Source organism: Bombina bombina, chromosome 9 (assembly GCF_027579735.1).
Source record: "Bombina bombina isolate aBomBom1 chromosome 9, aBomBom1.pri, whole genome shotgun sequence".
Lineage (NCBI taxonomy): Eukaryota > Metazoa > Chordata > Amphibia > Anura > Bombinatoridae > Bombina > Bombina bombina.
In genome coordinates this window covers 34,156,734-34,172,016 of record NC_069507.1, presented here as the reverse complement: position 1 = coordinate 34,172,016, position 15,283 = coordinate 34,156,734, and the positions used below count along the sequence as shown (strand labels likewise).

The window sequence follows — 15,283 nt, the reverse complement described above, 5'->3', positions numbered from 1 at the left end:
AAACTAAATTAAAGGGACATTAAACACTAAATAGATGCTAGATAGATTGAGACATTCAAATAAAAGATTAGTCTAAGAATAACATGTAGATTTTATAAAGTTTCATTAGCTGTTTAAATATCGACAAAATAAGTATAACATTTTAGTATCTGTAAAACAATGTGAGCTGCCATGTTGTAACTTAGGTTACCTTCTGTGCTGTGGCCAATTAGGGACAGTTATAAATAGGGCACTAGAGTGAGCAGCCAATGGCTGTGTGTAATATAACAGTGTTCTGCACTTCCATTTCTAACTGGAACTGAAAAGCTCACAATTTCAGAATGGAATTACAGGAAAAGGGGACAGAATAAATAATGAAAGTATATTAGAGATTTTTTTTATATACAATGTATCATTTTATATTATCTCCAAGTGCTTAATGTCAATTTAATGATACATTTGTGCAACAAATAAATTAGAATATTAGCGAATTTTAGCTTAGACATGAAACACAACATTTATCTTTCATAATGTAGATAGAGAATACAATTTTAAAACAGCTTTCCAATTTATCTCTAATTTGCTTAATTCCTCAGATATCCTTTGTTGAAGAAATAACAATGCACATGGGAAAGCCAATCACACGAGGCATCTATGTGCAGCCATAATCAGAAGCTACTGAGCCTATCTAGATATGCTTTTTTAACAAATGAGATAAAGAGAATGAAGCAAATTAAGTAGAACTAAATTGGAAAGCTGTTTAAAACTTGCATTCTCTTTCTAAATCATGACAATTTGGGTTTCATGTCCCTTTATTACTGGTTAAATGCTAGCTAGGTAGCAGGGCTCGACATGGAAATCAGACTGGCCCTGGAAATATGAAAACCAGGCCCAAGAATTCCCTCTCCCCAGGCCCTGCTTTTACCCCCTAGCCGCTACAGACCCCACACCCTCATTAGGAGGGGAGTAGCATTGAAGAAATGTGATATTCATGCGCACAAGGCTCGCTCTGACCTCCCTGACAAAGGATATAGACCTATGGCAACTGCGGCCCACTGGGAAAGTCCCGGTATCCCATGGTCCAATCCAGCACTGCCAGGTGGTCAGTAAAAATTAAACTCATGATTCAGATAGAGCATGCAGTTTAAATTAACTTTCTAAAGTACTACTATCATCTAATTTGCTTTGTTCTCTTGGTATTCTTTGTTCAAAGCATACCAAGGTAGGATAAAGAGCAATGCAGTGCTGGAAGCCAGCTGCTGATTGGTGGCTACACAAATGCTTATCATTGGCTTACCTGATATGTTCAACTTGCTGCCATTTGCTCTTCAGCAAAGGATATTAAAATAAAGCATATTTAAAGGAGCAGTCTACACTAAAATTGTTATTGATAGAAAGTATTTTTATTACCTATTCCTCAGCTTTGCACAACCAACATTGTTATATTAATATACTTTATAACATTTAAATCTCAATCTCTGTCTGTTGCTAAGCCACTACAGTCAGCCTCTTAGCACATGCTTTTTTGTGCTCATGCCCGTGGAGTTATTTAAGATTTAGCACAACACAGCTAATTAGCTAAAATGCAAGTCAATAGATAATAAATAAAAAGTCATGTGATCAGGGGGCTATCAGAAGATGCTTAGATACAAGGTAATCACAGAGGTAAAAAGTATATTACTGTAACTGTTGGTTATGCAAAACTGGGGAATGGCTAATAAAGGAATCATCTATCTTTTAAAACAAATTCTATTGTAAACTGTCCCTTTAATACAAGTAAATTGGAAAGGTGTTTAAATTGGCATGCTCTAGCTGAATAATAAAGTTTTGAGTTTCAATAAGTCCAGAGGAGAATACGGATTGTAAATATTTACTTGTGCTGCATTATAAACACATCACTTGTTATTTTCCAAGATACAATGTAAAACTAGAACCCTAGCTCTTACCATACTCTTTACCCGACAAGGGAACAACCAATTAAAATATTACATAATATAAGGTATTATAGCCGTTGGCACATGCATTTGCCAACATATGATCAGTGTGCCACTGTGGATGTGAGAAACTGTTTACCTGTTCAGTACATTGCTAAAAACAGGTTTGAAAAGCATTCTGGTGTATTTTGTGGTCCCCTATTCTCAGAAATTATTTAAGAAATAAAAAAAAACTTGCATATTACCTGTCAAAGTCTACAGAGTGGTATACAAAGAACAGTCCGTGTCAAATCTCATTACTGCCTCATACCCAAATCCCAAGAGTGTTAATTTCCCTGAATATGCAAACTAGTGCCCTTTTTAGGTGATCTATACAGAGCAATAAAGAGTTAATGGTCAGTTAAAGGGACATACTGTAAAATTGTTTTCCCCTTAATGTGTTCTCAATTGATATACAGCTGCAGAGTTTAAAGGGACAGTTTACTCAAATTTTCACCCCTTTAATTTGTTCTCAATGATCCACTTTCCCTGCTGGACTGTATTAAATTGTTTATAAGTATTTCCATTAACCTTATATTGGCATTTGAAATAGTTTATTAAGCCTGTGGTATCCCCACCCATCCTGAAAGTTTTTGGCCTCGAAGCCATGCTGTGTTAACACAGTCAGTAGAAGAAATTACACTCCCAGTGCGGTATAGAATAGATAAGGTAATAAAATGTTTATTTCCATTGTTCTCTCCAAGTATTGGTGATTGGTTTATGGACAGATATAAGATAAAGAAGCAGGTATATGTGCACAATGTGATACAGTAATGAGATCTGATTATACCTACAAGATCAACCCATTGTATCAGGTTGTGGCTTCAAAACACAAAATCAGCTAGTTCATATACACAAGCCTTAAAAAAGCAAAATCTCATACATTTTATACTCTGCAGCTGTAAAATAAAGGAATTGGAAACACATTAAGGGAAAACTATTTATAGTATACTGTCCCTTTAAGTCACTGTATCACAATCAGCAATGGGAAACAAAATTACATAGTGAAAAAGCCTAACTTCTGTAGTTCAGTACTTACCAGAAACTTATACACAAATTTAAAACTCAATAATCAAAGAATAAACTTCAGATTCTGATAAAACGTGAGCCCAGTTCCCAAGTCTTTTGATAAAAGAAAAAACATTTAGTCATCTCCACCAGCTTTATAAGGTTAGAAGTCATTATCTCATTTCATTAATCTGCTAACCACCAGGGGATAATTACTTACAACCCTGTTTAATTGATTAGCATATTGTTGTATCGCCCTGTTAGTTTGTAGCCCATTCATTTTGCTGAAGAAGGTTTCACAGCAGTTATCAATTTAACGGCAAATGGAAAAGGTTACTGTAACACTGGAAATAAAATATGTGATATAATAATAAAGTAAATGCATTTGGGGAAGAAACAAGTACAAAAAATATCAAAGAGGCTTGGGACAAAAGATGCATCTTTAAAATAATTGTTTGCTAATTAAAGGGACATACACATTTAATAGGGAGTACACAGAGGCATGTTTGTTAGTCTTAAAGAGACAAAAGTTTCCAATTTACTTGCATTATCTAATATGATTTATTCTCTTGGTATCAGTTGTTAAAATTATAGTTCAGGAGCAATGAGAGCTTGCTGCTGATTGGTGGCTGCACATATATGCCGCTTACTAGATGTTCTCAGCTAGCTCCCAGAAGTGCATTGCTGCTCCTTCAACAAAGGATACCAAGAGAATGAAGTAAATTAGATAACAGAGGTAAATTGGAAAGTTGTTTAAAACACTATCAGAATTAAGAAATCATTTTTTGGGGTTTCATATCCCTTTAAACACTATATGGCAGCTGTGCTTGTAACAGTTACACATTTAGTGTGCAAGTCACGTGCACATTCCTCTATGCTCTTATGAAAAAGAGGTAACTTTCAACTAATTATATCAATGTTAGTTATAAAGTTTTCTGAGTCATAGAAGTTTAATAACTACCACAGGCGTAACTCAAATGAATGAAGCACTGAAATCTTCTACAGTGGGATGAAAAGGGGCTGCAACGCAGCATCTGAATGTTAGATTTAGTACATTGAGGTGCTACCAAGATAAACCCTTTGCACTGTAGTCCCTTAGCAACCTAATAATGTATTCTATGCATATTTCCTATGCACAGTGCTATATAACCTTGGTGTTTGGGCCAGTTTGGGCGAGGGTCTCGCTGAAAATAGCGATAGATGCTATTACAACATGCCTTTACTCCTGGACCATTCAGGCTATAGCACGGTTTTCCCACTGTAGATGAGAGCTGCACTACTTAACCACTTCAAAGGAAAATGAAAGCCAATGTACACGGTACGTTGCCTGTCATTAAGGGGTTAAAGAGATACGTGATTCAGAAAGAACATATTATTTTACAAAAACCTTTCCAAATGACTTCAGTTATTAAAACAACCTCCTTGGTATACTTTGTTGAAACTTGGTTCCTTTCCATGAGAGCATAAAGAGGTAGCGGCAGGAAAATGCACAAGTCTTTAGAACTATATGGCAGCAATGTCATATATAATGGTCAAGGCACATGCACCCTCTTGAACCTACCTCAGTATGCTCTCATGCAAAGGGGATACATTCCAACATGGGAAAGCAACAGAAAAAGGTCAATTTGATAACAGAATTTAAAGGTTTTTGATAAACAAAAAGTTCTACCCACTCTCTGAATCATGAACAATAAATTTTTTAATTTCAATATTTCTTTAAATAAACAATATCAATAGTTATGCAGCGATATATTATGTACATTTAAACAAAGATGTCAGCTTTTGGTAAATACATACATTTAATTCTACAACTGGAAATGGCATTAAATGGGAACTGACTTTGTTATCATTCATAGGGGTACATATCATGGTGCGGACAGACATGATCCGCTATAGCGAATCATGTCTGCCGCACATCGATAAATGCAGACAGCATACGCTGTCGGCATTTATCATTGCACGAGCAGTTCTTATGAACTGCTGGTGCAATACTGCCCCCTGCAGATTCGCGGCCAATCGGCCGCTAGCAGGGGGTGTCAATCAACCTGATCGTATTCGATCAGGCTGATTGCTGTCTGCCACTTCCGAGGTGACGGACGAGTTAAGGAGCAGTGGTCTTAGGCCCGCTGCTTCTTAACTTCCGATTCAGGTGGAACTGAAGCGGAGTGGGTCGGAAGCAGCATCCGCTGCTTCATAAATTGACCCCATAGTCTCAATATGACTGATTTCCCAGTTTCCTTTAAAGGGTCAGTAAATTCACACTTTCTTAAAGCTTAGGCTATGTTCCCCTCAAACATTACATTCCAACCGCATTGTTTATTTTAAATAAATATTATTTTTAAGATGTTTTATTAAATCTTACTTTTTCCAGTGTAACCGTTAATGGCCGCCCGTTCTCCAACCCCTCCATGACATCTCTAATGTGGGCGGTATAGACAAAATCTGTACTTCCCACATGCTAATTAGGTTACGCCCAATTTTCCTCCCACTGAAGTTCGCTCACGCTTCTGTCTCTACAGAGCGGCTTTGTATGACATTGCTATAGCGCATGCGTCAATGTCGTACCTATACATGAATACGATAGTAAATGATGTCATTGTGCGCACGTTCACTAATCTTGTACATAGCGCGACAGATATCATTACTATAGGTTGATGTCAAATTCTTCACAATATAAAAAAATATGCGGTGGTTCAGAAGGCGGGCAGTGAACATACAATGGGTAAAACTTTTGCGATCGAATAAATAGTTTAAAAAAAAAAGTTTATCAAAAGTGATGAATGAAACTTATGTTGAATACATGATGCAAATGTAATTTTGATGTTTAAATTTTAGAGTATACTGTCCCTTTAAAGGGACCTTAAACACTAAATAAATGATAGAATAAAGCATTCAAAGAAACGATTAGTCTGAGAATATTATGTAGATGCATTTTTTATAGTTTCATTAGCTGTTTAAATATTGACAAAATAAGTGTAAAGCTTTAGTGTCTATAAAACAATAGAAGTTACCATGTTGTAACTTAGGTTACCTTCTCTGCTGTGGCCAATTAGGGACAGTTATAAATAGGTACCTAGAGTGTGCAGCCAATGGCTGTGTGGAATAGAACATTGTTCTGCTCTTCCATTTCTAACAGGAACTGAAAAGCTCACAATTTCAGAATGGAATTACAGTAAAAGGGGACAAAATAAATAAATTGCAGTTTTTCTTTTGTATATACGATTTATCATTTTCTATTACCCTCTCAAAGTGTTTAATGTCCCTTTAACTAAAGTAAAAATATCAGCCCTAACTGTGTCTGCATTTACTTTTTGTGTAACTTGCACTGCCATTATTTGAAATAATACTGGTCATACCTGTAGCATAACAAGCAGGAGGCGTCTCTAGAGGAACTTTACCACAATTAATAAACAGTTATTATAGTATCATGTTTCTCACATATGATCACGAAATAAAAAACTTCTTTCTGGAAGCGACTGTTTTTCAGTTGGGATAAAAACAATGTAAAGGAATACTGAGTGAGAGGTCTTGTGGAGAAGGTTAGTTAAAGGGACACTGAACCCAAATTTTTTATTTCATGATTCAGATAGAGCATGCAAATTTAAGCAACTTTCTAATTTACTCCTATTATCAATTTTTCTTCGTTCTCTTGCTTTCTTTAATTTAAAAAGAAGGCATCTAAGCTATTTTTTGGTTCAGGACCATGGAAAGCACTTGTTTATTGGTGGGTGAATTTATCCACCAATCAGCAAGAACAACACAGTGTGTTCATCAAAAATGGGCCGGCATCTAAACTTACATTCTTGCATTTCAAATAAAGCTAGCAAGAGAATGAAGAAAATTTGATAATAGGAGTAAATTAGAAAGTTGCTTAAAATTGCATGCTCTATCTGAATCACGAAAGAAAAAAATTTGGGTTCAGTGTCCCTTTAAGTGGGCATCAACCTATTGGTTGTAAGACAGCAAATGATGTGGGTATTAACCCTTTAACTGCCAGAAAGTATAAATGAGACCTTGAGGCATCTTGCATTTTAAAATTTATCACATAACTTTGGAAAAATACTGTGCTGAAGTTATACTTATATGTTTTGTTTTTGGAGGTCTGTCACTGTCATATATATATATATATATATATATATATATATATATATATATATATATATATATATATATATATATATATATATATATATTATACTGTATATATATCTTGTCTCTATCAGCCAACCACCAATAACTGAACTCTTAACTGTCCTGCATTTTACAGGATTGTCCCTGATTGGGAGCTCTTTACTGATCACCATTCCTCCTTCCCCCTATTTCTGGAACCCAGGGACCACCTTAACCTGTGCAGCTCTGACTACAAGTGTCAGACACCCCCAGACTACCCTGCCCATACCAGGGATAAGAAACAAACGCTGGGAGGGTGCATATCGATAGCAGCACCAGCACTTACATTTCCTGCTAGTCTTAATAAATTAAATTGTTTTATTTGATATTTTAGCAATATTTACTAAACCTATTTTATTCAGTTATGACTGTATTTACTGTTTACATAGCACTTTAAAGGGAAATTCCGACCTTCTAATAATCAAGGCTTCCCCAGCAGCACAGCCCACATGACATTATGTCAGCACTAGGGAGCTTATCACAAGGTCACCAGGGTCCCTGCCCCAGTGACAAGGTGTCTATGAAGGTGACTGAGGGCGGAAGTCTACAGCCCTCACCTGCAATGTCGCCTCTCTGACACTAGGGGCCGCTGATTTTCTCCAGACGTTGGCAGTCATAACCATATGCTAGTACGTAGGCAATAGGCATGGAAGGAGGTTCTGTGCGTGGTTACCTGGTAACTTGACGTTGACGTGGTTGCCATGGGGATGCTGAGGCTCAGGCTGAAGAGGAGGAGGTTATTAGTGTCCGCCTGGTGCGGGGAGGGGCTGGAGCCGGCTGGGAGTGAGGGGCAGAGCTTGAAATCACTGAGACAGTGATCCGGCCTGTCTGTCGCGCACAGCCATGGAGCTCCGGGTGAGACTGGGGGCAGTGTGTGAGGGGACACTTAGGGTGGTGGGTCAGGGAATGTCCAAACAATCAGAACTAGCTATAAAACTTACTGTGAGGATGAATGGTTCAGAGAATTGTGAGGTGAAGGTGGGTTCGGGGATACTCATGGAAAGAATGGGGTTCAGCTGTACGTGAGTTGATGGTGAGGGGAAGAGTTGTAGGTGAGTTTATGATCAAAAGTATGTTATAAATGGGGGTCAGTCTGAGTGGGGTTTAGTTGATGGTCAGGAGTATAAGTTGTGAGTCAATCTAAATGGGCTTTAGTTGATGATCAGGAGTATAAATTGTGAGTGTGGGTCAGTCTAAATGGGCTTTAGTTGATCAGGAGTATAAGTTGTGAGTGTGGGTCAGTCTGAGTGGGGTTTAGTTGATGATCAGGAGTATAAGTTGTGAGTGTGGGTCAGTCAGAGTGGGGTTTAGTTGATTGTCAGGGGTATAAGTTGTGAGTGTGGGTCAGTCTAAATGGGCTTTAGTTGATGGTCAGGAGTACAAGTTGTGAGTCAATCTAAATGGGCTTTAGTTGATGATCAGGAGTATAAGTTGTGAGTGTGGGTCAGTCTAAATGGGCTTTAGTTGATCAGGGGTATAAGTTGTGAGTGTGGGTCAGTCTAAATGGGCTTTAGTTGACGATCAGGAGTATAAGTTGTGAGTGTGGGTCAGTCTAAATGGGCTTTAGTTGATGATCAGGAGTATAAGTTGTGAGTGTGGGTCAGTCTAAATGGGCTTTAGTTGACGATCAGGAGTATAAGTTGTGAGTGTGGGTCAGTCTAAATGGGCTTTAGTTGATGATCAGGAGTATAAGTTGTGAGTGTGGGTCAGTCTGAATGGGGTTTAGTTGATGATCAGGAGTATAAGTTGTGAGTGTGGGTCAGTCTGAATGGGGTTTAGTTGATGATCAGGAGTGTTACTTGTGAGTGTGGGTCAGGTGAGCATGTTGTTAATAGTGGAGAGTGAGTGTTGGTCAGGGATAAGTGAGGTTCAACAGTAGGTGAGTGAATGTTCAGGAGTATGTTGTGAGTGGGGTTCAGCTGTAGGTGATTTGATGGTCAGGGGAAGAGTGTGGAGGGAGTTTAGTTGTAGGTGAGTTTATTGTCAGAAGTATAAGTTATGAGTGGGGGCCAGGCTGAGCGGGGTTTAGTTGATGATCAGGAGTAAACGTGAGTGTACATCAGGTGATGATGTATTATTCAGTGGAGTGTGAGTGTTGGTCAGGGATAAGTGAAGTACAACGGTAGGTGAGTTGATGAACAGAAGTATAGGTTATGAGTGTTGTTCAGAGTCAGACATAGTGCAGTGGAAAGTGAGTGTGCACCAGGGGTTTCTGAGTTGAGGAAATCCTGAAGTGTAGACTGGAGATGGTGACACAAGGTCATGTAGAGTTTGGAGTAGTGTAGATGTATGAATTTAGTTTAGAACTAAGATGATTGTAGTTTAGTTGATGTGCTCGGGCATGTGAGTGATGTTTTGCTTGAGGTTTGAGCAGGGGAATGTGGATCAGAGGATGTTGAGGTGAATATTGTGGCCATGAGTGGAGGATTATATAGGGAACATGTAGCAAAATGGATCAGACTATGGTGAGCTGAGTGTGTATTGGGTCATTGCAGAATGATTGTAGTTTGAGGCTGAGATGAATGTGTGGGTGAGCAAAGGGGAATTAGATGGACAGAGTGAGCTGCTGTAGGCAATTGTAATTGCAACAATATTTAGAATTAAAACTACATAATGCAATAACTTGTGGTTCACTTTAAAATACTTTTTTCTTATTTGATCCTCCTTAAACTGCAGAGTTTAGCCCCTTGTGATCAGAGATCTGCTGTGTCAGGTAGATTACATCAGAGGTTGACAATTTTGAATGCTGAATATTGAGAAACCAGACAAACACTCTTTTATTTTTTAAAGAGGCAGACTAATGTTTATGTGCTTTTTATATATGACATCTAAAAAGGTTTTATAAGTAACATTCTTGATATCCAAACTCTGGGATTTTGAGCGGTGGCACCTTAGATTATTTGTTTATTATATTAACATGATCACAAATAAGAGACATTATCATGTTAGAATCTAAACTAAAACATGAAAACTAGAAGAGTGGATGGAGATTATCATCACAGAGAGGCAATCTGCCTATACCAGCCAAGCATCTAATAGGCTGGTTACATTTTAATTATAAGGATATCGAATTAGATTGATCAAAAAGCTAAACATTTACATGACTCACTGTTTAAATTATAACTATTAGTTTCTTAAAGGGACAATAAACCAAACCTATTTCTTTCATGATTCAGATAGAGAATACAATTTTAAACAAAATTCCAATTTACTTCTTTTATCTAATTTGCTCCATTATTTAGATATCCTTTGTTAAAGAAATAGCAATGCACATGGGTGAGCCAATCACAAATATGGGCAGCCACCAATCAGAATCTACTGTGCCTATCTAGATATGCTTTTCAGGAAGGAATATCAAGAAAATGAAGCAAATTAGATAAGAGGTATATTAGAAAGTTGTTTAAAATTGTATGAATGAAAGAGAACATTTGGGTTTAATGTCCCTTTAATCTTTTAATACATGTAATCATTTTAAATATAATTTTTAGTTGACAACGTAGTCTCTAAAAAGTCATTTGATTTAGCATAGGAATGTTTTTGTTCTGAGGTTCATGTGAACAAAGAAATACTGAGATCTGGCAACCTTTCTCCCTAATATAAAAAAAATATACATCTGTGTTTTGTAGCTGAGAAAGTTCTGCTTCCTGATTTTGTCATTGAACAAATATGAAAATGAGTTAATTTAAAAGATTGATGACTACAAATTTTATTGCTGTTTAAAAATAATCATCTAGAAGGTTGGTCATCCAGTCTATCCAGATGTTCTGCCAATTAAAAAAAAATGTTAATGAGAATACTCTTTACAAATGCTGGATACAACTAGAGTAACAAGGTTACCAATCACCATGCTATTGTTTTCCTCTTATGACTGTAGCTCTCTTTGAAGCCCTTGTCTTATTTTACCCCTCTGCAGTTTCACACTGAGAGCTGACATCTTGTTCCCATCCTGTGATAAAAGCAGTGCACATGCACAGATCACTGATATTGTCTTCTTGACAAGTCATTTTGTGCACTTCTGTTTAGACTGCACAATACAGGGTGGGAGCTGTACATTTTTGCAGTAGCTGCATTGCTCCATAGTATTCTTGAGGGCTTTTTTATATTCTGATCTAATTTTTAAACTGTTAAAAAAAACAAAGTGTGCAAGATACAGCTGTCAAAAAGCCGTCACATCATTCATCTGTGCAAGCGCACACGGTGCAACAATATGTGTGCTTCAAGATGGTGGCACCCATTATAAAGATGCAGACTTGCAGAGCTTTACCAGCTGGCTTATATAATAGGTTAAAATAAAAGCAGCCTTAAAATGAGCTGCAGGAATACAAGGAAAGACAATAGCATTGTAAGTTGTAACAATGTACGGTAGTTGTTCCCAGCAGTTTAATGTCCCTTTAAGCTGGCAAAGCTCTCAGGTTGTGAGTGGTCTGCACATTGTGTAAAATAAGCTACATTATATTAGCATGATAGGGTCTAATACCACTGAAGAGGCAAATAGGTGTATTTCTGCTCATTTCATTTGTATTTCAGTAATGTAAAAGTACTGATTGTAAAATGATTTTACCACTTTTGCAAGAGCTGTTTCATACTTTTCCATATCACAAAATGTGTATTTAGAGTAGTGCTAGAGGCTGTATATCGACCTTGGACTTCCGCAGCATCCCCATACACTTCTCTCGAGCAGGGAAATGACCTGTTTTTACCCTAAGAAAACTCTATTACCACGCATTTATGCTCAGTGCTTGCTGTTAATCTGATAGCTGGATCAAGAATACAATACAAAAGACATTTTGGAATTGGGCATAGAATTTGACCCTTTTTAGTACTTTTTTATTTTTTTATTAATCTTACGCAAAAGTTATTTCCATAAAACAATTAGTTTTTTCATTCATGTCCTTTGTTTAGCTATGTGTTTAACGCCTACAATGTGGTTAAACGCATAGCTGAAGTCTTAATTGAAAGTGGCAACACAGTGTACCTCCCAAGCAGGAAATGGCTAGTGAGACATTTTCGGCATATGCGTTTTGCCGCCAGTCACCAGCTGTTTCCTGCTCAGATGCTGCAATCTGTTACGTCTCATGATCATACATTTAGCTATAACCACTTCTGCAGCGGTAAACACAGTAAGCCAGTGATATAAGTGCAAATCAGAGTGTTTAATTTGTGCCTTAGAATGTTCCTTTCAGTGTCCTATCACCAGAAGTCACAGACAGATCAGAAGTGCAGGTGTCGGTGAATCAGTCAGGTTGAGTTATGGTTCCAGCGTGAAGCACAACTAAAATATCAAACAAGGTCTGTTGAGGAATATATGTTATAGGCACTCTTGGCTTAAAGCAGGGTTCAACAAATCTGTTTAAAATTTAGGAGCCAGACAGTGGTATTTGTACATAGATATTTGGGGAACAAAATAGCTATCACTGCTAATTGAAGAATAAACCAATGAAATGAGCTGAGTTTTCAGGGAGAGCAGACCTCATTAGCTTATTTTTTATATTTACACGCAATCCTCCATATTTCTCTAAACACGAGACCAATACTTGGAGAACAATGGGAAATTAACATTTTAGTGCCTTTCTCCAACCCCACATGCACCCCCACTGGGACCTTGATTTTCTTCTAAACCACCTTGTTTACATAGATTTTTCTCTAACCATAACTTTAAGGGACATGAAACACAGGATATACGTATATGCATTTTGTGATTGGCTGATGGCTGTCACATGATGCATTAGGAAATAAAATGTAACTAACTGACATTTGTCAGAAAAAAAGCTTCTTAGTTAAAATGCAACTTTATTAAATTTGCAATTCTACTGTTTAGTGGTTCTTCAATGATTCAGATACAGCATACAGTTTTAAAGCACTTTCTAATTTAATTCTGTTATCAAATGCACTTTATTCTCTTGGTGTCATTTTTGTTGAAGGAGCAGTATTTTACTACTGTGAGCTAGCTGAACACAGGTAGTCTGTCCCTTTTAAAGGAATACTAAACACCTTGTAATTAGAAGACATTTATGTTAACTGGCTATGGAAAAACACATCTTGTTTGCCATTTCTATTTGTTTACTGTCTTTTTTTAAGTAAAAATATATAAATGAGGGCAAACAATGCTATTTCAGTATTTGCACTTTATTACCACTCTGGCCTTTTATGTGACGGTAACTTTGTATTATTTCAGTGAGACAAGAAGTGAGGTGAGAATTTCTGTGTCAGATCTGAGTGATTCTCTGCATTACTAGCTGTGTAAAGGTGCTGATAATTGGGGATATCGCTGCCTTATCTAAACTGTGGACTTTACTCGTAATTACATCAGCACTGATGATAAAAGCTGTCATCTCAGAACCAAAGCTTTGGGCACTAGTTCTGTCATCTACAGCATGCAGCATTGTGTCTGTGGATTTAAAGGGACATGGAACCCAATTTTCTTTCAGGTTTCAGATATAACATACACATTTAAACAACTTTCCAAATTACTTCTATTATCAAATTTGCTTCATTCCCTTGATATCCCTTGATGGATGAGCAGTAGTGCACTACTGATTTGATAGCTGATCACATCTAGTCAGCCAATTACAAGAGACAAATGTGTGCAGGTACCAATCATCAGCTAGCTTCCACTAGTGTAGGATATGTACATATTCTTTTTCAACAATGGATACCAAGAGAACAAAATACATTTGATTAAAGAAAATAGCATTTTCTATCTGAATCATGCAAGTTTAATTTTGACTTTTCCCTTTAAACTAGTGCCTGGAATTAGTGTCACGTGCCTTATTTCTTCATATAGGATGTTATGTCTGTACACTGTCAGATCTGCAGCAGCCAGACCTGCTGACAGTACTGTCCTAGAGAAGTTTTGATACTGACGTGCAGATGTCTGCAAGGTCACAACTGCAATGTGACTTCCTTTTTCTATTGTTGCTGTGTGCTAAACACTTAGCATGGTGCTATGTTCTCACTGCGGCTATTTTTGCACGGTGAGCACAATTCTCTTGAAGGACCAGTAAATACAGTAGATTTGCATAATTTTGACTTGAGTGTCACTTTAACACATTGTTTGTTAACTTTGAAGGAGCATGAGATTTAAAATGAAGCTTGAATGATTCTAGTTAACTAAATTTAAAAAAATGACTTCACATTTACATCTTTCTCTTGGTCTCGTTTAATAAAACTCCCCCCCCCCCCCTACTTATGACGCTCAGGAGCCTGAATCTGCCTTAAAATAATGTTTATTGTTTTAAAAGATAGATAATCCCTTTATTACCTACTAGTCCTAAAGCCCCTTTCACATGGGCCATTTTTAGCAGTACAGTGGTCCCACCCCTTGCTCTCCCCCCCTCTTTTTTTGCTCTCTCTCCCCCTCTTTTCTGCTCTCTCTCTCTCTCTCTCTCTCTCCCCCCTCTTTTCTGCTCTCTCTCTCTCTCCCCTCTTTTTTGCTCTCTCTCTCTCCCCCCTCTCTTTTGCTCTCTCTCTCTCCCCCCTCTCTTTTGCTCTCTCTCTCTCCCCCCTCTCTTTTGCTCTCTCTCTCTCCCCCCTCTCTTTTGCTCTCTCTCTCTCCCCCCTCTCTTTTGCTCTCTCTCTCTCCCCCCTCTCTTTTGCTCTCTCTCTCTCTCCCCCCTCTCTTTTGCTCTCTCTCTCTCTCTCTCTCCCCCCTCTCTTTTGCTCTCTCTCTCCCTCCTCTCTTTTGCTCGCTCTCTCTCTCCCCCCCTCTCTTTTGCTCTCTCTCTCCCCCCTCTCTTTTGCTCTCTCTCTCCCCCCCTCTCTTTTGCTCTCTCTCTCCCCCCTCTCTTTTGCTCTCTCTCTCCCCCCTCTCTTTTGCTCTCTCTCTCCCCCCTTTCTTTGCTCTCTCTCTCTCCCCCCTCTCTTTTGCTCTCTCTCTCCCCCCTCTCTTTTGATCTCTCTCTCCCCCCCTCTCTTTTGATCTCTCTCTCCCCCCTCTCTTTTGATCTCTCTCTCCCCCCTCTCTTTTGATCTCTCTCTCCCCCCTCTCTTTTGCTCTCTCTCTCCCCCCTCTCTTTTGCTCTCTCTCTCCCCCCTCTCTTTTGCTCTCTCTCTCCCCCCCTCTCTTTTGCTCTCTCTCTCCCCCCTCTCTTTTGCTCTCTCTCTCCCCCCCTCTCTTTTGCTCTCTCTCTCCCCCCTCTCTTTTGCTCTCTCTC

The 15,283-nt window shown here is 38.2% G+C and overlaps 1 protein-coding gene across 1 annotated transcript in view; it reads left to right on the top strand.

Moving 5' to 3' along the window:
- Positions 1–7,917: 7,917 nt before the first annotated feature.
- SGPL1 (sphingosine-1-phosphate lyase 1) overlaps positions 7,918–15,283 on the top strand; it is a 64,695-nt gene continuing 57,329 nt past the window's right edge. Inside the window, exon 1 of the mRNA XM_053692031.1 lies at positions 7,918–7,985. Within this exon, the coding sequence (XP_053548006.1) occupies positions 7,974–7,985 (12 nt within the window). The 5' untranslated portion in view covers positions 7,918–7,973. The remainder of the gene's footprint in view (positions 7,986–15,283) is intronic.